Source organism: Podarcis filfolensis (assembly GCF_964270895.1).
Source record: "Podarcis filfolensis genome assembly, chromosome: 15".
Classification (NCBI taxonomy): domain Eukaryota; kingdom Metazoa; phylum Chordata; class Lepidosauria; order Squamata; family Lacertidae; genus Podarcis; species Podarcis filfolensis.
This window is the reverse complement of record NC_139618.1, coordinates 38067147-38091053: the sequence shown is the minus strand read 5'-3', so window position 1 is coordinate 38091053 and position 23907 is coordinate 38067147. Positions and strand designations below refer to the sequence as shown.

Below are 23907 nucleotides of genomic sequence, written 5' to 3'. Positions count from 1 at the left end.
TGTCTTGTTCTGTCCTGATAAATATGGATTTGTTGCTTCTGTAATTTTATCATTCCAATAAGCAGTGAATGTTTTTTTTAAAAAAAATGGAAAAGATATAAATATGAAATTAATATAAGGGGGTGAGCACTAATGTACTATTGTTTACGAACAATTGAGGAAGGACGATCCTACTTCAAAGGGGACTCCTCCATATTATGACACCTATCAATTCATGGGTGACAACTCTGTCACTGTAACAACTGCATTTGGATTTCATAATAAACCTGGGGTTCAAATGCTCTCTCTCCCCTCTCCTTTTCCAGGCTGACTGCAATAACTTCAAAAGACTTCACTTCTATTTTTTATATTCAATTTGCCAACTACCCGAAACTGACATACTGTCCTTCCTTCCTCCTCCTCCTCCTCTCTCTCTCTTAAAAAGTCAATTTTAAAACACGAGTTGTGAAGCTGACTTGTTTCAAGAAGCTATAGGTAAGATTAACTACAGTTTAGGGTTCTGATGTAATGCTAAACTGTGGTTAACTGAAAACTGAAGCTTCCAGACAGCACCTCAATCCTTTGCTGTTGCCATAATTTTTGTAAGTTATAGAATCTGGCTTTTCATAGGGTTTGGCTAAGAATCCACAGATCTACAAGTTCCAGGAACCTTGTATGCCTAACCTCTGAAACAAAGGCACCCCAGAAAGAGCCTCTCAAATGATGGACGAGATTTGCAAAGGATGCTTCACCAGCTGCCTCCTCCGGATGTTCTGATGCATAACACCCATGATATGCATATGCTGGCTAGGCCTGATGGGAATTGTAGTTCTAGACATCTGGAGGGCATGAGGTTGGCAAAGGCTGGTACAGAAGAAGAAAAAAAACCATTCCTGGCTCCATCTAAACTGTAGTCCCATTTCTAAAGCTAGACCCACATGGTCCTGGTCAAAGTCGAGTTTGGATAAACACCACTCTGGGCTCCATGGAGGGAAGATAACAGATTTCCAGTAAATAAAATGACAAAAAATATTTTTTCTCCTTTAAAAACTTAATCATCCTCATCTATCTTTTTCCTTCCCTTTTGGCTTTGCAGGAGGCGGAGGGAAGCGGAAAGGGAGAAGTAAGAAATGGAGAGAGATTCTCAAATTCCCGCACATCAGTCAGTGCGATGACCTTCGGAAAGGCCTGGGTAAGCGGCAAAGTCAGGCACATCCAGCCAGCTGAGCTTTTGTTCAGAGTTTGGGAGACGGAGGCTGGGTGGCAGAAAGGGGGGCTGCAAGAACCAGCCAGACTTGCTCGCCAGAGGATTTGCAGAGTGGTGGGAGTGCAACAGCAGAGATCATTCTGTGCGCAGCTTACGGGTTAATTCTGTTAGTATTAAAGCCAAGAGGTGGAGGTGCTGCTTAGCGATAGGGCAGCATGATGTTTGCCGAGGTAGCCCATCCCCTGATGGCTGTGTAGTTCTTTGGTGAGACCTCCTCAGTAGTTTGGTTGATTATCTCCATGCTATGTACAAGGCCTGAGGCAAGAAAGAGAAAACCTCCCTTTTCTCAAATCATACGCCGTTTTTCTTCAGTTTCTTCAGTAAAGTATTATTAGGATTATTATTTTTCCTCTGGACTGTGCCTGGATTATTTAAGTGCCTTTGCTAATGTGAGGATGTTGTACAAGGTGTGCTACTAGTAGAGCCTGTCTACTCAGAGGTAAGTAGCTGTCTTCGGGCATCTGTTTGACATGTAACATTGCAAACTGGAGATGGAGGCCGAGGCATGCATGTCAGCGGAGTTGGCCCTACCAAGAGGCAGAATGAGGCAGCCACCTCAGGCACCAGATATTGGTGGGGTGGCAAGTGGTGGCAAGGTGTTGGAAGACGGTGCTGTATTTGCCACATGGCCTGCTCTGTGCCCCCTGAGCTAGCCTGCTGCCCTCTGCTGTAGTGGAGGACTCAGTGCACCAGTGCTGAATCCTAGGCCCCATCTGCACTTTACATTTAAAGCAGTTTTAAAGCATAAGGGGTCTCTATAGTATAGTGTATTTTTTAGTATAGTGTATTTAATAGTATAGTATAGTGTATTTTAAAATGGGGTTTCAGAGTTTTTAGGGGTTTTTGAATGTTTTATGTAGTTTTTCAATTTCATTGTTCTGTATGGGACAATGACAATAGAGATATCGTATATCGTATTCAGCCAGAATCCTGGAAGTGTTGTTTGTTAAATGTGCTGTGTGTTGTGAGGAAACTCCCCTATTCCCCTCACAGAGCTATAGTTCCAGATTGATCACCTTTAATGATCCACTCCTCTTCCCAGGGAACTCTGGGAGTTGCAGCTCTGTGAAGGGAATAAGGGGTCGCCCAGCCATTTCCAGCACCCCTAAGGAAATACACCAACTAAAGAACAATGGCAAGAGAAGTGGATGAACTATGCAGAACTGGCAAAAATGACAGAAAGAATAAGAGAAAAAGACAACAGAGACTTTGAAAAAGATTGGGAACCATTCATATTATATTTGCAGAAACAAAGAAAGGCAATAGACTTGATGGCAGGATTTAAATAGGCATTCACATTATTAGCATCAGAAAATGTTTAGAAAATAGTGAAACAAGATGATGTATTTAATTTTAATTTTATGTTTTTAGATTTGATGTTATGTTATTAATAACCTTTTCTGTTGAGAGATAGCAAAGCGGGTGAAAACAGAAACAAACCAGGAACACAAGTTGGGGGAAGTCTTGGAGGGGAGGGAGGGAGGAATATATAGTGAACTTTAAGAATTTTGAGATGTATGTAATGAATGAAAATGAAAAATGAATATTTTTTTTTTAAAAAAAAGGAAATACGGTCCCCAGAATTCTCTGGGGAAGCCATGACTGTTTAAAGTGGTACTGTAGTGCTTTAAATGTGTAGTGCAGATGGGTCCTAGACCGTGTGTGGAAAGGGAGGGTGCCCTCTTGCCCTCCAGGCAGCAAAACGCCTTAGGCTGACTCTGTTTTTATCCCTCCGTGTTTTGAAGATGCTGCTCTTCTCCCAGGCTCTTGAGAAGTGTGAGGGACTTCTTCTGCGCATGCCTCCTTCCCCATGCTGAAGTTTGTTCTCAAGGCAGGGGGCGCAGGGCTGGGATATGAGAGCGCGCATGTTCCTGCGGCTCGGACGTGCATTTCCGCAGAGGCCTTCTCCTCCTTGGCAAAGGGGGAGGGCAGGGGGTCTGAGAGGAGCAGGAACGGAGGTCTCAGCAAGGAGGCGCAGCGTGTCATGGCTGTGGCAGCCAGAGGTCACAGGCCTGGAATGCGCAAGTGCGCAGCTGAGCACAGCATGCAGCTGCCCCGTGCGACACCCAGGAGGAGGCAGCCCTGAGAAGCGTCTGCCATGCTGACTTTACGCGCGACCTGCGAGCATATTTGTGGAGTGGAGATGGAGGGGCTATCGCTTTCCTAGCAGTTCAGTTTTTGTTTGTCTTCTCCACACCCCACGGGACTGGCCATTCCTTTGAACTCCCATTAACAGTCACGAGGCAGCTTTAAAGAGCAGAGTCTGCAGATTGACTCACGGCCCAAAATGTATAGCATGCTATTCAGTTAAGTTTTACTAAGAGCAGAGCCATTGAAATGAATGACCCTAACTTAGTCGTGTTCATTCATCTCAGTGGGCTTGCCCTAAGGCCTTACTATGCATTTAAGCAGCTTAATACCACTTATCATAGAATTGCATAGCTGGAAGGGACCTTGAGGGTCACCTAGGCCAACCCTCTGCAATGCAGGAATCCTAGCTTTGCAAATGTGCTAGCAGTTTTATTGCTGCGCCAACTCTGAACAGGCATGGCTTTCCCCAAAGAATCCTGGGAACTGTAGTTTCATAAAGGTGCAGAGAGTCATTGGGAGGCCCCCGTTCCCCTCCCAGAGCTACAATTCCCTAGGAAAAGAGATTGATTATTTAACCACTCAGAGAACTGTAGCTCTGTGAGGGCAATACGGTGGTACCTCTGGTTGCGAACAGGATCTGTTCCGGAGGCCCGTTTGCAACAGGAAGAGAGCACAACCCGCAGCGGCACATCTGCGCACGCGCAGGTTGCGATTCGCCGCTTCTGCGCATGCGTGTGATGTCATTTTGCGCTTCTGCGCATGTGCGAGTGGCAAAACCCGGAACTAACCCTTTCTGGTACTTCCGGGACGTAACCTGAAAGAACGTAACATGAAGCGGTCATAACATGAGGTATGACTGTAGTTTGTTAAGTTCCAAATTGTAGATCCTGGCCCACTGGTCTGCCCACTACAACACAGCAGTGCTTGAGGGTGGAGAGACTGCTTCTTTCTTTGTATTCCAGTTAAAACAGTACAGACAGCTGATGTGTCATTTTCCACCTGCCCATGAAAAAACAACAACCCATTCTTCCATTTCTTCCTTTGCAGAACGAGACTACAGCAGCTTGTGTGACAAGCAACCGATTGGCCGGCAGCTTTTCCGACAGTTCTGCGAGACGCGCCTGGAGCTCCTCCGGTGTATCCACTTCCTGGATGCTGTGGTAAGGCAAGTGCCATGCCTAGAGCGGGTCTGGCTCAGAGGCATGTTTGCTGCTCAGAGCTGCCCACCTTGGGCTCACTTGTGTGATGCTTTCTGGGGAGCCTCTGTTTAAATACTGTATAAGGCTATTGAAATGGGAGCGTAGAACTAGGGTAGAGAACATGCTTTGCATGCAGAAGGTCCCAAGTTCAATCCTCGATATTGCTGCTTAAAAGGGCCTTAAGCACATCACGGCCCTGCAGGATCAGGCCAAGGACCAACTTACAGCATCCTATTCTCACATATATATCTTTTTCACTTAATTTACATTTCTTACTTTCACTATTACCTTTAAATATCATAACTAATATCTCTCTTCTTTCCAATATTTCGTATATTCCTCCTTACAAAACTTCTTGTAGTCCTGCTAGCGTAATTTCTTGATTACAGTTGTTCTTCGAATAGCTCGTATATTTCTTCCAATCTTCTGTAAATCTCTGGTCCCGCAGGTTTCGAATCCTTCCTGTCATTTTGTCCAATTCTGCATAGTCCATTAATTTCATCTGCCATTCTTCTTTTGTCAGTATTTCTTCTTGCTTCCATCTCTGGGCCAACAAAACTCTTGCCGTACAGCATCCTATTCTCACGGTAGCCGACCACCTGCCCGTGGGAAGCTTGCAAGCCAGACCTGAGTGCCACAGTGTTCTTCCCGCTTGTGATTCCTGGCATCTGCCTCTGACCGTGAAGGTGGAACACAGCCATTTTGATCGCAGCTCATGGTTTATCTGGAGCGAGACAAACCACAGTTTGGATGGAGGCTCAGCCCCAGATGGCGTGGTGGCAACAGGACTGAGGGAGGAATACCGAGACCAAAATCTTTGCTCTAGAAACCCACACATCTCTTAGTTTGCGCTAAGCCATGGCTTGGTTTAGTATTACATGCAAACCCAGCCTCCGAGAAGAGAGAACTAATTTGAACCCTCACTTGGCCGAGATGCTCAGTGGGTGTTCTTGGGGAGGCCACTATTTCTTTTAAAAATATTTATATTTTGTTGAAAATTATATCTTAGCTTGGTCTCCCTTTCAGGGTTGTTGTGATGTTAAAATGGATGCCACTTTGAACTACTTGGATGGAGAGCTGGATAAAAAGAGAATTAAGTAGCTAAATGTGCTACTACATGACACTGATATCCCTTCCAAGAAGTTCATGCATTGTACATGCACTGCACATGGCTTTCCCCCTCTAACTTCACAGCAAGCCCATGTGGAGTCATGCATGGTGCTTCATGACGGTGTAGAGATTTGAACCAATTTATATTTTTTAGGGGGGGGGAATCTCAAAGCGGTTTACAACGTACATTAAAACATCAAATAAAGCTATCTAGAGTGAACCATTATTGAAAAAGTCCAATAAGAATATACATTCAAAGCATAATTAACAGGAAAGTGAAATATTACCTTAAATATTTCAAAAGAAAACATTACAAAGGAGTTCAACTACAGAATGCCTATTTAATGCAACAAAGTTAACAAACAAACAAACAAAAATCTTAAACATTTCAAAAGAAAACATTACTAAATGAAGTCAAATGTAAAATGCACATTTAAAACAGCATAACTAACAAGAGAATAAAATATTTTCATAATCCTGTATGGTAGGTTGAGCCAGGATAATGATTTTTTTCAAGTCTGCTGAGTGAGTTTCATAGTGAACAGGGATTAGAAATTGAGGTTCCTGCATGCAAATAACGTTCTAGTCAGCATTGGCCCAAGACATTTTGCTTCCTGAGGGAAAACAGAAAACGCAGAGAGAATTAAGGTGGGTATTACCCAAGGCTGACCAGGTTGGCATCTGGGGCAGAAAAATCCCCAAACTGTATTTCGTTTGGAGTAAAAACACAGTATTAATAAACTGAATAACGTACAATGTGCTGCTCTTTCATGGCCTCCATATCAAGCTGCCTGAAGCAGCTGCTTCACTCTGCCTAACAGTAGAGCCAGCCCTAAATCTAACCACTTTGCTAGACTTGTAGGTTTCTGGACCCCTGCCTGGGATGTGTGTATCGTTCCTCCATTTCTAGAATCCATGGGCAGTTTTGAAAAAGAGCCTATAGAAAGCCACAACTCTTTCAGATCTTGATTTTTTTCACAGACCCCTTTTCCCTGTTATTTTCACCAAATTCACTTCCCCGCCGCTGCTGCCTTCCTGATTTGCTCGTGAGGGGAAGGCGAAAAAATGAATTCCTGAAGAGCGACCTTTTCCGCTGGGAGAGGAGAGTTTCTCGCCCATTCTAAAGTCAACGGTGCAAAAATTCCATTCAGATGACGTATAATTTAAAAGTCAGCCCTTCATCCGAAATAATATCCTAGTGTTTTCATGAGCTTCGCCCCACCACCCCCTTCGTTCTTTTCAAGGCTTGCTGGTTCTGGAAGCATTTTTTTGCATCCAGCAGAACAAACTATTGCTCCAGGTCATGTCAACTCATTTTAAGCTTAAAGGAAATTTATTTTTCTTTCTTTCTTTCTTCTTGCTAGCTCACACAAAGTTTTGATCTGAAATCCATTTGCTCCTACTCTGAGCTTATACGATGCCAAGAGGCACTTTTCGATGCTGTTTAAGAGGGAACATAAGCCTCATAAAATGTTCTGTGTTTCCCATTACCAAACTGTGTTTATGCAATTGAACATCTCTCTCCCCAACTCCCCCTCCGTCCGCATTGAAGGCGGCTTGTCGAACCCACTTCAGCTTGTGTCCCTGTGTGTAACGGAGAAGTCGCGGGCCCTGCTAGCAAATTTTAAACCAGCGTACACAAAAGTTAGGCCCTTTTCTTATTTGCATAAGCTTGCTGCTTGTGAATGACAGGAATGCCGATCTGGTCAGATGGCTGCTAAATGGGAAACACATGCTCGGAAAGCGATCCTCCGCAAGGCTGTGACGGTTGCAGCTAGCAAAAGGCTTAGCGATGAAAACTCGCAGTGTGTTAAAAAGCTTGGTTCGAAGCCCTGCTGAGCCAGGGACCTTTCTTTACAAGGGAAGTTATAAGAGTTTTTGTCGGATGCTTTGGCTTTGAAGGATTGGAAAGAACCATCTTACCTTCCTCAAAGTTTGGGGATCCTTTCCACAACCTACATTCAAAGAATGTACAGTCTGTTCCCCCGTGTACACAGATGGTTGAGTGGTACACTCGTAGGTCATTGTGAACAAGTGTACAGTCTGTGTCTGCAAGAGTTGAGCTGTACAAATCAATAAGGGTACACACCTCCAAACAAACACTTGTAGGTGTGTAGAGACAGCTGGTCCTTGTGCTCCGCGTGATACGTGAATTAGCCTTCTGAGCTCTCAAAAAAGGGCACAACTTAGGGTGCCCCCAAGCATTGCCAAAAAAGAATTCACTTAAATATTGCAGACAGAGTCCAGTGAGAAAGGAAATCCTTGACCCCATTTCACTGAGGAAACTGAACAAAAGCAGTGTAGAATATGAAGAGCAATAAACAGAGAGGTTTGCCATTCTCACTTCAGACCTTGTACATGGCAGGGTGATAGTCAACCAAACACACATAGGAAAAACTGCTTGAGCTACCTAGCCAATCAGGATGTGCGCTGCCCCAGGAAACTTCATGCTATTCTGCCTGGTTCCTAAGCAAACACCTCCACACATCCCCTCACCCCGAAGTTGACTTTGTTGCTAACAGAATTAACCCTTTTAGCACACAGAATGATCTCTGCTGTTGCACTTCCAACAGCTGGGCCCAGCCTTCAAGAAGGGGAGCACTTAAACAGGTATATTATGAAGAACAAATTCATCTCGCTGCAGCAAGGAGTCTAAATAGAGAAGCACTGGGCATTGAGTAGGCACAACTGGATAATAATAACAACTGTACTCTCCCGTCTCTTTTTTCTAGCTGTGGGTGGCCCTGCTCCGCCATATCTGCAGAGGGAGCTCCTTACAGGCACCCCTGCAGCCCAGGGTCAGCTCAGAGAGCTTTCTTCTACCCCCACAGGAGATGCTGCACATTCCTTCCCATTTGCTACGCTGCGGCCTTTTCATTAAGGAGAACATAGTTGTCACTTGAGCCTTGAGAAAGGCAATGACTCCTCAGCCATCCCGGTTATGTGGGACACCCCTTTGCCCCTGCCACTTCCTGCTTGGGCACGTCCTGCTTTTAAGAAAGAGGAAGGTTGTGTTGTTGTTTTAAAAAAGAACAAACCAAACTCTCTGCACCTGCTCCTCCTCTGATTGGCTACTTCTTCAGCTCTGGCTATTCACCCCAGTTCCATATTTGACTTGAATGCACTCTTGCGTTGTGGTCCGTTCTCTCCAGGACATGCCAGGCCAATTAACCCTTTGCCTGCTCCTCATCCCTGCCATTTCTGTGTGTGGCAGAGGGAGGGTGGCTGGGTGGGTGGGAGAGAGGGCGTTTTCTTGTTTCTCTCCCTCTCTCGTCTCCTAGCACCGAGCTGTGTTCCAAAACAATTGGGAGGGGAGCTGCAGGTCAGATTTTTATAGCAGCAGTGTGCTCCTCTCTGTAGTACGAGGCAAACGGCTTTCATCCCGTGGAAAAGGGCCAGGAAGGAGGGAGGTGGACCCCAGAGCGGGGAAAAGAACATGTTTTGTGTGTGTGTTTGTACTCATAAAGGGGACCTCTTGCATGCAATGTTTCCAGTTCCCGCACTCAAAAACCACGAGGCACCAAAGGTCTGTCACAGCATAAAGTAGCTATGAGCAGGTGAGTTGTTCAGTACCAGGCTGATGTATGGCATGCGTTCGTAAGTGCCAGCCTTTGCCATCCTGGTGCCCTCCAACTGCTTTGGATGGCAACTGTGCTGGCTTGGGAGTGATGGGAGGCCCAGTCCAAAACATGCAAAGGACACCAGGTCTGCAAAGGCTGGAGTTTGTGTAGAAAAGCACCTGAAGTTATAAGAGGAAGACCAGCAGTGGAGCTGATCTCTTGGAGGAAATAGGGCAGTGCCCCAGCAGCCTCAAGTCTGTCTCAGCCAGCCCCCACCTGCCTGCTTCCTTACTTAACAACCAGCCCATGGGGGGCACTGCCCATTATGCTACCCCTCCTTCCTTTCAGTCTTGTCCTTGTTGATCTCAGCAGGGAGGATGGGGACAAAACTAGGAGTTGGTTCAGTTTGTCATTGGGGTCTGGCGCCACCTACTGTCTGCCTCCTTGCCTTCCATCGTACCAGTCCCAATGGGCACCAGCCACCACTGACAAACAAAAGCGAAATGGGAGCAGGAATGGTATGCCGGAGGAAGCATCCTTTTAATCGGGTAGACTGTTAGTTCATCTTGGCCAGTATTGTCTATTCTGACTGGTAGCATCTCGCCAGGGCATCAGGAAGAGGTCTCTCCCGTCACTTCCTTAAAAATACATGCCTCTGGAGATGTTGGTGGTTGAGCTTGGGACCTTCTGCATGCAAAGCATGTGCTCTGCTACTGAGCTACGGATTCTCCTGGTGCCAGTCCCAAAACGCTGAAAGAGAGCCAGCAGCAGGCGAGGAGGGATTTAGGGCAGAGGAACACAAATACATGGGGAAAGAGGAAGGAGAAAAGGAATGTGTGGGTGTTCTCCAGAATCAACGTTGCAGCTCGTGTGTGCATGTCTTTCTCAGCTCTGATCAACCTGTTGCCTTTTCTCCTCTCCCAGGTAGAATATGAGGTTTCCCCAGACGAGAAGCGGAAGGAAATGGGAGAAGAGATAATCCGCAACTTTTTCAACAGCAAGGTAAGTATATTATTTCTGTGGGACATGGGGAAAAGCGTCTGTGTCGAGAACTGCTGACGGCTCCCCCGTGTGGTGATTCACTTCACTGCAGCTTCCCAGGAAACGGGCTGACTCCACCGAGGCTGGCCATTGACTCCTCATGGGCAGGAAAAAGTATAAAAGGGCATCCTAGGTAAATGCTGCTTTGCTTAGCTAACAAGGCCAACCTGAGCTCTACTGTACCTAGCCTTGCTCTTTGTTCTTGACACCAGTTTGCCCTCCCATCTCAGATCAGGATTTGCTTTTTAGACCTGACTCACTGCAGCCCATATTCCATGCCTCAGTCCTGATATAATCAAGCTGATGTTGGAATTGGGCCTGCCCTTTGGAACTCCCTCCCACTGCATACTGGGCAGGTGCATCCTCTGTTGTCTTTCTGGCTCCTTCGAAATACATTCCTCTCTCAAAATCTTTATTCCAGTTGATATCTGTTTTGAATTTGTATGGAGTTTATGTGTGTGCTGCTGCTGTTTTGAAATGTTTTTATATTTTTAATTGTTTTACAAAATTGTTTTTATGTATGTAACACACACTCACACAAGTTTGTGTCCGTGTTGCTGTAAATGGCTTTGCATCCATTTGCATTCTACTTAATATGGAAAATTACCTGGAAAACAGATTCTCTGCCATTGAGTGGTAGTTCAACAGCACCTGGAGAACATCAGCTGGGGAGGAGTGGAAGCTGGGCCAAATGGGGGTGGGGATCAGACAATGCTCCAGATCTGAGCCTGTGGTGGAGGCAGAAATGAAGTCCAGCACTCAATACACTTCAAGCGTATGTCACTCATGGCTGGTGTTGTTGTTTATTTAGTCCCCAGGCTACATAGCAGAGATCAGCCAGTCTCTCGTGAACCATTGCACGGAGAATCTGCAGAGAAGCGCCTGCAAAGACCTCTTCAGCAGCTGTGTGCAGTGAGTGCCAGGCCCTGGGGAGATGGGTGGGTAGTGGCGGGTGGATTTCGTTCCTTGACACTACAGTACTACGGCCACGTTCATATCAAACCACGGTTTATTGTGATGCCCAGATGCACTCACTGCGGCTTGCTGCTTAATAAGTGCAGCCTCGCCTTTCTTAGCAGGCCGAGACAGGCAGGGACCGAATTAAATTTCTTTGTCGATTAAGTCCAAGGTGGGCAGGAGCTCTGTTGATCTTGATGGCAAGCACCAAGCACATGTACACATGGGTACAATCTGTACCACCGGCTCTGGGAGTTGTGACTCCGTTTCATCAGCCTGTCTCCAAGCCTTGAAGAGTCGGCCCAATCTTAATTTGTGTCTTTTTCACAGGCACCTACACGAGTACCTCAGTGGAGCTCCTTTCACGAACTACCAGGACAGCATGTATTTTGACAGATTCCTCCAGTGGAAGTACCTGGAGAGGTAAGGTGGTGTTCTTCATCACCCAAAACCCCTCTTGTTCCTTTGCCAAACTGATGCTCACCTGAATGGAGTTTTCGTCTACTTTGTTGTTTCAGGCAATCAGTGACCAAAGACACCTTCAGACAATACCGGATCCTTGGCAAGGGAGGCTTCGGAGAGGTAGGGAGATGATTGGCACCCACAGGGGCTGCTTCTGGTGTGGGGCATTGCAGAAAGCTTTAGGCTCCCGAAGGCACAGGATACATGATTATCATGCTTAAAACACTGGTGTTGTTATTACTTACTTTTAGTTATGTATTTATTGATATCCTGCCTTTCCCCCTAAAAACACAGGAAAACCAATTATTAAAACACAATAGAACATTGACAAAATTAAAACTATATGCATATGTAAAATCTATTAAAACCATGCCAATAATTACCATAAAAAACAGCACAGCGCCAGCCCTTTCATTAAAAGCAGTCAGTCTGCCCCAAAGCCCGTTGGAAGAAGAAAGCCTTCACCTGCCGGTAGAAGGACAAGGAGGGATCCAACTGAGCTTCTCTAGGGAGGGATTTCCAAAGTCTGGGAGTGGCTGCTAAGAAGACCCCTGTCAAAAGGCGAATTGCCACGGTGGTTAGTAGCAGTGACTATAGCAAGGAGCCTTAGCTCAGTGGCACGTTCTGCATGCAGAAGGTTCCAGGTTCAATACCTGATGTCTTTCATTTAAAGGATCAGGTAGCAGGTGATGGGGAAGACCTCTTCCTAAGACAAGGGTGGAGAACCTCAGGCCTAGGACCAAGGCCCCCCCCCATGCCTCTCACTTTGGACCCTGGAACTCTCCCTGGACCACACACCTTACTGACTCAGCTCTGCACCCTCCTTGAGCATTTTTTGCCTGGCTGGAGTGTGTCCCTAAACTCAGATGGAGGACAGAGAGTGATGCATGAGCACGTGTAGAAACTTGACTGCTGTTCAAAGGTAAAATTTAGGGTTGCCATATTTCAAACATTTGGACAGCCAGAAAAATTGTTGAGGAGGTTTTTTTTTGGCAAAGTTTTTGAGCTTTTTTTTAACGAGAAATGGCAAAAATGGCACTGCCAACATGGGCTGCCATATGTCTGGATTTTCACAATTGCGGTCTGTATGGTAAACCTATAAAACTGTCACCCATTGCTCCTCCCACTTTTGCCTCTGGCCCCTCCCACCTCTGGTGTGTTGTCCCTGGAAGTTTGCCCGAAAGGGAATGCAGACATCAGACTGAAAAGGTTTTCTTACACCTGCTTTAGGGAGGATGCAAATCAGCCTTGAAGAGAATAAGCAGCACCTCCTCAGGTAGATGAACCATGCACCATTTACCTCCATCTTGTCTGGATCAAGATTCAGATTGCTGGCCTCTTATCCAACACGTGACAGATCCCAGCCATTGATTCAGCACTTCTGCCACTTTACCTGGCTCAGATGTAAAGGGGAGAGAGAGAGAGCGAGAGCTGGGCGCCACCAGCATATTGATGGCTCCTCATCCCAAGTCCCCAGATAATCTCGCTCAGGGCTTTCATGTTAGAAAAGCACAGGAGAAGACTGAATCCTGTGGATTCTCGCAGTATACGTGCCACAGGACTCAGCAATGGTCTCCTAGCTCCACCTTCTGGAGCCAGCTGCCTTGGCAGAAGTGAAGCACAGTGTTCTCATTCCCAACTTCAAGAGCCTGTCCAGAAGGATACCATGGTCATCAAAGGCCCTCAAGAGGGGAATTACCAGGCTCCCAGGCCCCTTGTCCTTCTCCTGGCACAGAACATCCATCAGACCAAGGCAGTTTCGATATCCACCTGAGGTCTGAAATGCATCTAGATCAGCGGTTTCCAAACTCCACCCCCGCATGGACCACTTGAAATCTGCTGAGGGTCTTGGTGGGCCACTTAAGGATTTTTCTGCTTGATTGGACAGTTAGAGTGTTCAGTGCTAGCTAGATGCTGCATGGTATTTAAATGTATTCTGGTTGCATCTTTTATCTCTTATATATTGTTTTTTTTATATTGCAATTCAAATTCCATAGCATTCAAATGCAGTACAATATAGGAAATGAAAGAAGCAATCAAAATACAATTAAAAATCAATATGAATAACTCCTTTTAACAGCGAGGTCGGGTGGGGAGTGCCGACAGGATTTAGCCGTTGCGGTGGCAAGAATGGCGAATTGTGCTTGTGGGGAATGACTGGCCGAGAGCCTGAAACAGGAGCACTCCTTTTAAGAGGAAGGATACACCGCAACATTTTGTTGCAGGTCCTACTAATAAATGACATTGTGCCCCAAATCACTCCGAGTGAAACAAAAGGACCACATCACACGCTGCATCCCAGCACGCAGAACTGCTGACCAACAGCTCTTCAGTTTTAAAAGCAGCTTTAGGGAGGCTCCCTTCAATTCTTCCCCTGCCTGCCATTTCCTTGTTTCAAATCGCTCTCCCTTGCAGATTTAAAATGTAGATTTGCAGAAACATTGGAGGGGTGATTCGGAGGAGGGAAAGAAAGACCTGCCCCTTTCCACCTCTCCCTTTTGCTTCTGAAGTGGTTTTCATCAAGCTACAGTTACACGGCAGTTGCATGTATAATGTGCAGTTTTGCCTGATAGTACCCTGGTGGGGTGAGTGGGCAGTGGTGCCATGAGTTTCTTGCTGCATCTGGCTGTGAAATTTGTGGGGGGGTAGGGAGAGACTTCTGAGAGCCTCCCCTGCACTTTGCACCCACATTTGAAGGGGATTGTTCGCTGAGTCCCAATGCAGGACTTGGTGGTTTGCACATGCACCTTGAAAGGATCTGCGAGGAGGGAAGGAGTCTTATCCTTACTGAGTCTCCCTGGACTGCCTGACATCTGGAATAACTTGTACTCTTGGAGGTTCAAGAGTAAACAGTTCCCCCTGGCTGCCTGTTTTTCTTCAATGAGTGCTAGTGCTCCCAGTACGTTTCCGAGCACAATTCAAAGTGTTGGTGTTGACCTTTAAAGCCCTAAACGGCCTCGGCCCAGTAGACCTGAAGGAGCGTCTCCACCCTCATCGTTCTGCCCAGACTCTGAGGTCCAGCGCCGAGGGCCTTCTGGCAGTTCCCTCACTGTGAGAAGCAAAGCTACAGGGAACCAGGCAGAGGGCCTTCTCGGTGGTGGCACCTGCCCTGTGGAACGCCCTCCCATCAGATGTCAAAGAGATAAACAACTACCTGACATTTAGAAGACATCTTAAGGCAGCCCTGTTCAGGGAAGTTTTTAATGTGTGACATTTTAATGTATTTCTAATCTTTGTTGGAAGCCGCCCAGAGTGGCTGGGGAAACCCAGCCAGATGGGTGGGGTACAAATAATAAATTATTATTATTATTACTATCATAGTGCCTTGTCTGAACACGTATGGATCTCTACCCAAATCTGTCTGCCCCGCCATGCCCACTTTTCACCTTGTCCTCAGGTTTGTGCGTGTCAGGTGCGGGCGACAGGGAAGATGTATGCCTGCAAGAAACTGGAGAAGAAGCGCATCAAGAAGCGGAAAGGGGAGGCCATGGCTCTGAACGAGAAGCAGATCCTGGAGAAGGTCAACAGCCGGTTTGTGGTGAGTTTGTGCCTGGCATGCTGCTGATATCCCACATGCGCCCAAGACTGACTGCTTGCAGGCTGCCTTCCTCCGACTCCTGTCCTGCAGTTTTCATGAGCTTCCCTGGTGTCCTTTGCTAATGCCCACTGGGGATGCCTCATATAAGAGGAATCTCCCACGTTCCAAGGCAGCACATCTGCAAAAGGTGGTAGGGCTCATGCTTTGCATACCAAAGATATGAGGTTCAATCCACGGTAACTCGAGCTGGGTAAAAGACTCCAGCCTGAAACCCTGGAGAGCCACTTCCTTGTCAACGCAGACCATGTAGGGGTTGCAAGCTGCTTGCAGTACTTGACCAACTTCCATGCAGCTTGGTGGCATAATCCTCCGCTGAATGCTGCTGGAAAACAGCTGATCCACACTCCTCAGCTGATTCCAGGGTTGTGTATGTAGTGTTAGGGGAGGGGTATTACCTCTGGTGGGGGGCACATTGTGCACCTTCTGGGGTAATTTGTTCACCTTTGGTCCCCATCCTGAACTCAGCTATGACCTGTGGTTCCTAGAAGCTGTCAGCATGCAACAGTGGCCACTGGCCCCGCCAGAGAACAGCTTCAACTGGCTGGGTACATCAGGTGAGGGTAGCCAACAGATCACAAACCTTTGGTGAGTTAGGGACCTTCCCCTGCATGCGAAGACAGGCTCCCATGGACCGAGTGGACAAGGCCAAGAGTGGTTCCAGTGGTCAAGAAGGCATGCTGTAGAGGGGACAGATGGGGCTTGTCAGCCTGGGAAAGGAGTCCGTCTAGGAGAAGGAAAACTCTGAACCTGAACTCTAATATTCAGGAGGAAAAAGGCTAAGGAGTAAACCCTACACAAATTTGGAGTCCCAAAGTTGGTTGGATTGTGCCTTGTACACCTTCTTCTGTTAACTCCAGCCAAGCTGGTGCCAAATGTATTGCTCTGCTTTCCTTTGGACCACATCAGCAAGACTGAGAGGGGGGTCTTGTCCTCGGGGCAGCCCAGGACCTCCATACACACTGCCCAGGCTTGCGCCCAAAGTTGGCCACTTCGATGCTGTTAATGCAGTCATTTGACTTCATCCCTAAATACTTAATCCCTGGAGGCACACTCCATTGTCTCTCAAGGCAGACGGCTGCCAACAACAACTCACCACCAGTCTCACCACCAACATCCCACCAGTCTGCTGGGAACCAGAGGGATGGATGTCCTGGGACTTCTGACATCCCACAGTGGCTCCCCACTGGAAGGAGTTGAGGATTGCATTAATCTGTGCACCTCTCAACTCTTTCCTGCATCCATCAGCTGGCCAGCAGCAGGAGGCACATCGCTGAGATCCCATTAAGCACCTCCTCTCCCCTGACTGGACCAGTAGGTGGCAGCAAGGCACAGTGCAATCTCAGTGCACCAGGAGAGGGGTGGGTTTAAACCTCTCCATCCCAGCATGGTGAGATGGGGGAAAGGGCAAGTGGGACGAGATAGTGTATGTGGGGAGGGAATGTCCAGGCACTTCCCACTGCTGGATTTGGCCTCTGACCCACTGCCTGCTGATGCTTTATCCCCCAAGGGGCAAAAATGGTGTCAACAATATTGAGCTAGCTGGACCAGTGGTCTCGCATTGCTCAAGAAAGCTTCTAAGCCACTGAATGCCACTTCTTGGGAGGCATACAGCAAAGATGGCTCTTGCCTCCATGCCTTGCTTCCTGGTGGGGTCTGGTTGGCTGCTGCATGAAACAAGATGGTGTTTTTGGCCTGATCTAACAGGGCTCTTCTTCTGCTGCACACCCACAGGTGAGCTTAGCCTACGCGTACGAGACCAAGGATGCCCTCTGCCTGGTCCTCACCATCATGAACGGAGGCGACTTGAAGTTTCACATCTACAACATGGGCAACCCCGGCTTTGACAACGAGCGGGTCACTTTCTACGCTGCAGAGATCTGCTGCGGCCTCGAGCACTTGCACCGGGAGGGCATTGTGTACAGGTGAGAGAGAAGCGGTCAGGCTCCAGGAAGGCGAGGAGCATAGGGAGAGCCTGGGAGCAGGGCGAAGGCAGGGGTGGGAGAGGCCTTTCTCATAGCATTGCTGACTCAGGGCAAGATGGAGAAACCCTCCGTGTCTTTTGCACATGTGGCTAGAAGGTGAAAAGTCTCAGCCCAGACAGGGGTGGCAGGCCTGGCATATTGGTCCGTGTCTATCTGGTTGCATTTTGAACCCGATTAACAGTCTATATCCTTTTAAATGTGTTTGTGGGATGGGGGACATGTTATTGATCTCGTTTGTTCTGGTTTTTATTATGTGTTTTGTGTTTTATATTTTTATGCGGAGATCCACCCTGAGATCTTCGGATGAAGGGCGATATACTAATACTAAATACTAATACTTATGTTGAGGGACGTGGGTGACGCTGTGGGTTAAACCACAGAACCTAGGGCTTGCTGACCAGAAGGTTGGCAGTTCGAATCCCTGCGACAGGATGAGCTCCCGTTGTTCAGTCCCTGCTCCTGCCCACCTAGCAGTTTGAAAGCATGTCAAGTGCAAGTAGATAAATAGGTACTGCTCTGGCAGGAAGGTAAACGGTGTTTCCGTGTGCTGCTCTGGTTTGCCAGAAGCGGCTTAGTCATGTTGGCCACATGACCCGGAAGCTGTCTGTGGACAAATGCCAGCTCCCTTTGCCTATAGAGCAAGATGAGCGCCACAACCCCAGAGTCGTCAGCGACTGGACCTTAAGGTCAGGGGTTCCTAACACTTATATTACTAATAATTTTCTCCTCCACCTCCAGTTTTTCATTCCTCCTCCCAGTGTTCTGTGCCCACTGAGCGTGGTCAGTCCTCATTGGGCTGTTTTAGGGATCCCTCCCCCAGCCACATTTTTTTTTTGGGGGGGTACTTCTGCAGACTTTGGGTTTCCCCAGTTTTGCTGAAACCTCCCTATTGTGCTTGGCTGGTTCCATTTTGGTTCCATTAGTAACAACATTCAGAAACTGAACAGTGGAAATAGAAAGACCCATAAGCAAAACTTTGTTCCCGTTTGCAGCTGTAAGTTACTGAATCAAGCTTCCTCTGTCCATAGCAGTGTTTAAATTTTGCCTTAGTTCCTGGAAACTTTGAGCTTCTTTCTGCACCACAAGGGCTGGACATTTTTGGGCTCCCCTCCCTGTTCAGGACGCTAATCTCTTCTGGAGAGCTTATAATAAACTGCTCCCGAGCTGGCATAATTGTGTGAGTCTCTGCCTCATCCACCTGGGACCCACATTCTTAAATGAAAGACAATGAGGAGATTGCCAGGCGAATCTTCAGAGTGAGGACGTTCCACAGCCTTGGTGCTATTGCTGAAAACTCTCCATCTTTCCTGCTCACTCATTTGACCACTCATGGTGGTGGCCCAAAGAGTAGGACCTCAGAAGCAGGTGGATTATGGGAGCAGCTGCTTATATCAGATATGCTGCTTTAGGACCCCCTTGTACATTCCTCCTTCCCCCCACAAATATCCTATGTGCTTGAAAGGGTTGAAGAACCTTGAACCTAGAAGTTCACCTGTCTACCTGCCTCTCATTCTGAGTTGTGTCTGTATCTTTGCTGCAGAGACTTGAAGCCAGAGAACATTCTCCTGGATGATGATGGTGAGTCTTCTTCTTCTTTGGTGATCCCTCATAGCCGAGTAAGATTGTCTTCCATAAACATGGTTTTAACAGTGAGTACGTAAGTGACTGTGGAGGCCAATTCTGGATCCACACATCTTTCCACAGTGGGGACATAGGTTTCTGGATAGATCATGGTGAAGGTTTGCCAAGCGTCCCTTCCTCTTAGCACGTTTCTCCCTTGCGTCCTGAGTTCAAGTGTCTTCAAAGCCCATTACACCTTTGGTAAAGGCTGTTCTCCAATTGGAGTGCTCACAGGCCAGTGTTTCCCAGTTGTCAGTGTTTATACTGCATTTTAAAAGATTTGACTTGAGAGAGTCTTTAAACCTCCTTTGTTGAGAACTGGATGCTGAGGCTGCCCTCTGAGGCTCTGGGCCCCAATTTGCTTGCTGCCGACACATGTGGCTCACACCATGACCTCTATCTCCCCTTTCCCTCTTATTCCCTATAGGTCATATCCGGATCTCAGATCTAGGGTTGGCCATCAAGATTCCAGAGGGAGACACCATCCGTGGCCGTGTAGGAACTGTTGGCTACATGGGTATGTAGTCAAGGAAAATCTCAGATCTCCTTGCCCTGTGGAGGAGCTGGCTCAGTCCTCTTGGGGTAGCTTTGCAAACTCCTTGCTGAAAGCAGAAGGCAGTCTTACCATACTAGGAGCCAGGGTGGGTTGGTGGGTGGGCTGCAGTTTAAGGCAATGAGATTGAGGAGACCTGAATTTAAGGCCTGCATGAATCCAGGGTTTGGTCAACACAATTTGAGGTCCCCCTCAAATGGTCTCAGACAAAGGCCTTCCCCATCACTGGCTTCCTGGAGAGGCCAGGGATTGAATCTGGGACATGTGCTTTTCCGCTGAGCTATTACTTGTCCCCATCTCTGACCGTTCTCCCCTCTCCAGCTCCAGAGGTGATCAACAACGAGCGCTACTCCTTCAGTCCAGACTGGTGGGGGCTCGGCTGCCTTGTCTATGAGATGATCGAGGGCCAGTCACCGTTCCGTGCCCGCAAGGAGCGGGTGAAGAGGGAGGAAGTGGAGAAGCGGGTTCAGGAGGACCAGGAGCAATACTCGGACAAGTTCTCTGAAGACGCCAAGGCCATCTGCAAGGCGGTGAGCTGGGGAAAGTGAGAGGCTGTGCCAAAGCTCTGTAGAATCAGGGTAGATGTCCTGGGGTGGGTGCAAGGGATTGTGGGAGGCAGGGATGCAGCTTGCCCTACTCTTATGGAACTGTTTGTCCACTGATGCTTGCCAGAGCCCAACCCTGCAGGAGTTTTCAGGGCACACAGTGTGAAGCATTTGTTTCTATAGGGACTTTAAAGGAAAGGAGAGGGAGATGTAGCAAAACATTTCCGTATGGAATGATTCTCTCCAGGTCTTCAGCAACATTCCTCTTTTTCTGCCCCCACCCAACAGCCTGTTAGTCCTCCTCACCAGGTTATTTCGGGGGGAGTTGACCACTTCCCCTTATGTGTTTCTTTGCTTCCTAAATACTCTTTTTTGGGGCGGGGGTATGTCTGCAAACCTATGAGCTCCCCCAGCGCTGCTGGTCCCTCTCTCTGGTCCATGGAGATTGCCATTTTGGCTACATGTAGATAGGCACTTGCTACCTAAACATCAGAAACCTGATCCTGGAATGCAGTCGGGGCAGCCTCTGGCCCTACGCCTCAAGCAAGACAGAACCCTGTTAGGAGTGTGTGCACAAATACTCTGATTTTTGTTGTTGTTGTTGTTTGATGTCCTCTCCCTCCAGCCTGTCTTACCCAGCAGTGATGTTTACTGGGATGCAACATTCCAATCTGGATGTTTGAGGCCACACTCTGCCAATAACTCCCTGGCTAGCGGCAGGATGGGGAGGCATCAGGGGAATAAAAAAACCTAAACCAAACATAGGCAAGGGCCTGTTTGAAACAGAAAATGTTTTTTACAAGCTGCCTAAAATGGGAAAAGGCATCTTTTGTGTATTTAATAAACTTAAGTATTGCCCTTCAAGTGGAAATGATCAGAGTACAGTGGTACCTCGGGTTACAGATGTTTCAGGTTACAGACACTTCAGGTTTCAGACTCCACTAACCCAGAAATAGTATCTTGGGTTAAGAACTTTGCTTCAGGATGAAGCAGCGGGAGGCCCCGTTAGCTAAAGTGGTACTTCAGGTTAAGAACAGTTTCAGGTTAAGAACAGACCTCTGGAACGAATTAAGTACTTAACCCGAGGTACCACTGTAGTTTACAATGAAAGATACACAATCATTTTAAAGGGATAATAGATTAGACAGAGCGGGGAGCACCGAGAAGCAGTATAAAAGCCTTAGAGGAGGAGCAGGATGCTGCAACAGACAGTCTGATCCAGCAAGATTCATCTTACCATCTTACTCATCTTTCTGTTTCTTGCTGCTCCTGGCCCTTTCATATTGTTCAGCTCCCCTCAGCCCCAGCCAGCGTGACCATTGGTCATTGGCGATGGGAGTTGTAGTCCAGCAACATCAGGGCAAGAGCCACATCTTCTACCTGGCCATTTTCACGGCCCATGGAAAGTTTCTCCTCCGTGATCTTATGAGTACAGCATTTCTCAAGAGGTGGAGAGCGCTCCTTTGCAAAGCAAGCAAGCACCTGCCCAGCCTTACAGACATAGACTACTGGTCCATCTAGCTTAGGTTTGTCTACACTGACCGGTAGCAGCTCTCCAGGGGTTTAGGCAGGAGTCTCTTGCAGCCTGACCTGGAGATGCCTGGGATTGAACCCAGGACATTCTGCATGCAAACCCAATGCTCTGTCACTGAGCTGTGGCCTCCCCACAGCCCTTAGGTGTGATTTAGCAGCCTAACTTTCACAGCAGACCACATCCCTCCCTGCTCTTGTGCTTTCACTTACTGATGGTGCCCCTTTCTGCCTCCCCAGCTCCTGACCAAAGACCCCAAGCAGCGGCTTGGAGGGAAGGGAGATGAGGCCGCCCAGGTGAAGCAGCACCCTTTCTTCAAGACTATCAATTTCAAGCGCCTGGAAGCCGGGATCATGAAGCCCTCCTTTGTGCCAGATGTAAGTGCAGGCCAAAGTAGGCCATGGCTGGTTCACGCATGAGTCCTTTCCATACAACTGCTCTGCCAAGAATGAGCTTGTGGCGAGGAAGAGGGAGCAGGTGCTCAGATGCTGCTCTCACTCCTGACCTTGACACATTTAGGCCTAAATGGCCTCTGATGAGGTTATCTTAAGGGCCGCCTGCCCAGGCCTTAAGATTATCATCAAGGGCCTTGCTTTCTCTCTTGGTCGTCAAGGACAGCCCTACCGTTTAATTTAGCAGAAGTTGCTTATAGACCTCGGGCTTCCATTTCTAAGATGTCTCTGTTTCCCTAAGAGTTGGTTCTCTGGCCTTGCCTTACCAGGCTTCTGTGACATCACAGCAGCTCATGGGATATGACACCTTAAGCCATTTAATGTCACACAAGCCATTGACATCTTGATACTTAAGATCTTGAGACTGGAAACTTAGCCGAGTCTCCGTCTTTCTATCCAACAGCCCCGAGCCGTATACTGCAAAGACGTGCTGGACATTGAACAATTTTCCACTGTGAAGGGTGTCAACTTAGACCAAACCGACAATGACTTCTATGCCAAATTTGCCACTGGCAGCGTCTCCATTCCATGGCAGAACGAGGTGAGGAATTGGGCTGGGGGTGGGAGAGGAATGGAAGCCACCGATGACAGAGGTGAGAGAGAAGACTGACTGTTGGTGTGAAATAAAAACACCCAGTCACTTTGTCTTTAAAGCTAGGCATCTGCCTGCCTTCCCAAAGCCACTGGCTATTCCCCCAAATGCATGTTCATGGGGGCTATATCTGGCAAACATTTACTTTACAAGTCGCTCCTTTTAAAGGGCTGAGAAAGCTCTCTGAGCTTGATTCCTATGCTGATGAAGAGAGCTCAGGATAAGACAGTGACATATATTGGACAATGGTGGTTTAGGGTGGGTTAAACTACCATCCCTTCTTTGGGGATCAGGATACAGAAGTGTCAGGAATTTAACCAGGAACCTTCTGCAAAGGAGATGCTCTTCCGCAGAGCTGCCGGGGCTGTTTCCCACTGTTGGGGGTGTCCAGCTCTGTCTGGGGAAAGCTAACCCAAGGGAGCCTTGGCAGATAAGCCTGAGGTGTGGTGTCGCCCAGCCCGGTCTCCACTTCCAGATGTTGCTGCTTCAGCTGACCACCTCCACCACCAATGGCATCCTCTTCCTCTTCTCTCTAGATGATCGAGACAGAATGCTTTAAAGATCTAAACACCTTTGGACCAAACGGCACCCGCTCCCCCGACCTGGACTGGAAGCAACTTCCCGACCCGCCCAAGCGTAGCCTCTTGCAGAGGCTCTTCCGACGTAACGTAAGGCCCACCACTCTTGCGCTCCCTCCGGCCCCTTGCTCTTTTCTTGCCACCTCTCTCCACTAGGGATGGGGCGGGGGAAGAGACTCTGATTAGCACTTCCTGAAACAGCATGCAAACCAAGTGGAGCAGCCAGCACTTTCCCTGCTTGTGATTCCTAGCAAGTAGTATTCATTATATGGGAGGCAAACTGAGTGGGCAAAGGTGAAGATGGCAGTGGCAGTAGCAGGATGGGTCCCCGTCCCTCAGAGACCCCTCCAGTATTCCTGTGCATTCTGAGATACCCTTTGCCAGTGCTGGCACAGGTGCACCTGAATGGCTCTCCCCAGTGCTTTTTTTCTTAAAAAAATGTTTAGGGGTGCTCTCAGAGAGCCAGTATGGTGTAGTGGTTAAGAGTGGTAGACTCGTAATCTAGTGAACTGGGTTCGCGTCCCTGCTCCTCCACATGCAGCTGCTGGGTGACCCTGGGCTAGTCGCACTTCTCTGAAGTCTCTCAGCCCCACTCACCTCACAAAGTGGTTTTTTTTTTTGGGTGGGGGAGGAGAATGTTAGCCGCTTTGAGACTCCTTCGGGTAGTGATAAAGTGGGATATCAAATCCAAACTCTTCTTCTTCTTCTTCATTCTGTCTGAGACTCAGGAAACACGTGACACAAAATGAGGCCACCATCAGGGGTAGCAATGGAACTGACAATTCACCGT

The 23907-nt window shown here is 47.9% G+C and overlaps 1 protein-coding gene across 3 annotated transcripts in view; it reads left to right on the top strand.

Annotated features, from left to right (window-relative positions):
- The window catches only part of LOC310750475 (G protein-coupled receptor kinase 5-like), a 73704-nt gene that overhangs the window by 43778 nt on the left and 6019 nt on the right, over nt 1–23907 (top strand). For 2 of the 3 annotated variants that reach the window (XR_014542100.1, XM_083588706.1), the window contains exons 2-15: nt 1076–1171; nt 4385–4502; nt 10131–10208; nt 11059–11159; nt 11535–11627; nt 11723–11786; nt 15064–15204; nt 16996–17186; nt 18787–18824; nt 19294–19383; nt 19741–19949; nt 21735–21872; nt 22351–22488; nt 23076–23207. Coding sequence is in view for 2 of the 3 variants with exons in the window: in XM_083588706.1 (XP_083444832.1) it covers nt 10170–10208; nt 11059–11159; nt 11535–11627; nt 11723–11786; nt 15064–15204; nt 16996–17186; nt 18787–18824; nt 19294–19383; nt 19741–19949; nt 21735–21872; nt 22351–22488; nt 23076–23207 (1374 nt within the window). In the remaining variant the exon portion in view is untranslated. The remainder of the gene's footprint in view (nt 1–1075; nt 1172–4384; nt 4503–10130; nt 10209–11058; nt 11160–11534; nt 11628–11722; nt 11787–15063; nt 15205–16995; nt 17187–18786; nt 18825–19293; nt 19384–19740; nt 19950–21734; nt 21873–22350; nt 22489–23075; nt 23208–23907) is intronic. The other variant, XM_083588705.1, reaches the window with a different exon arrangement.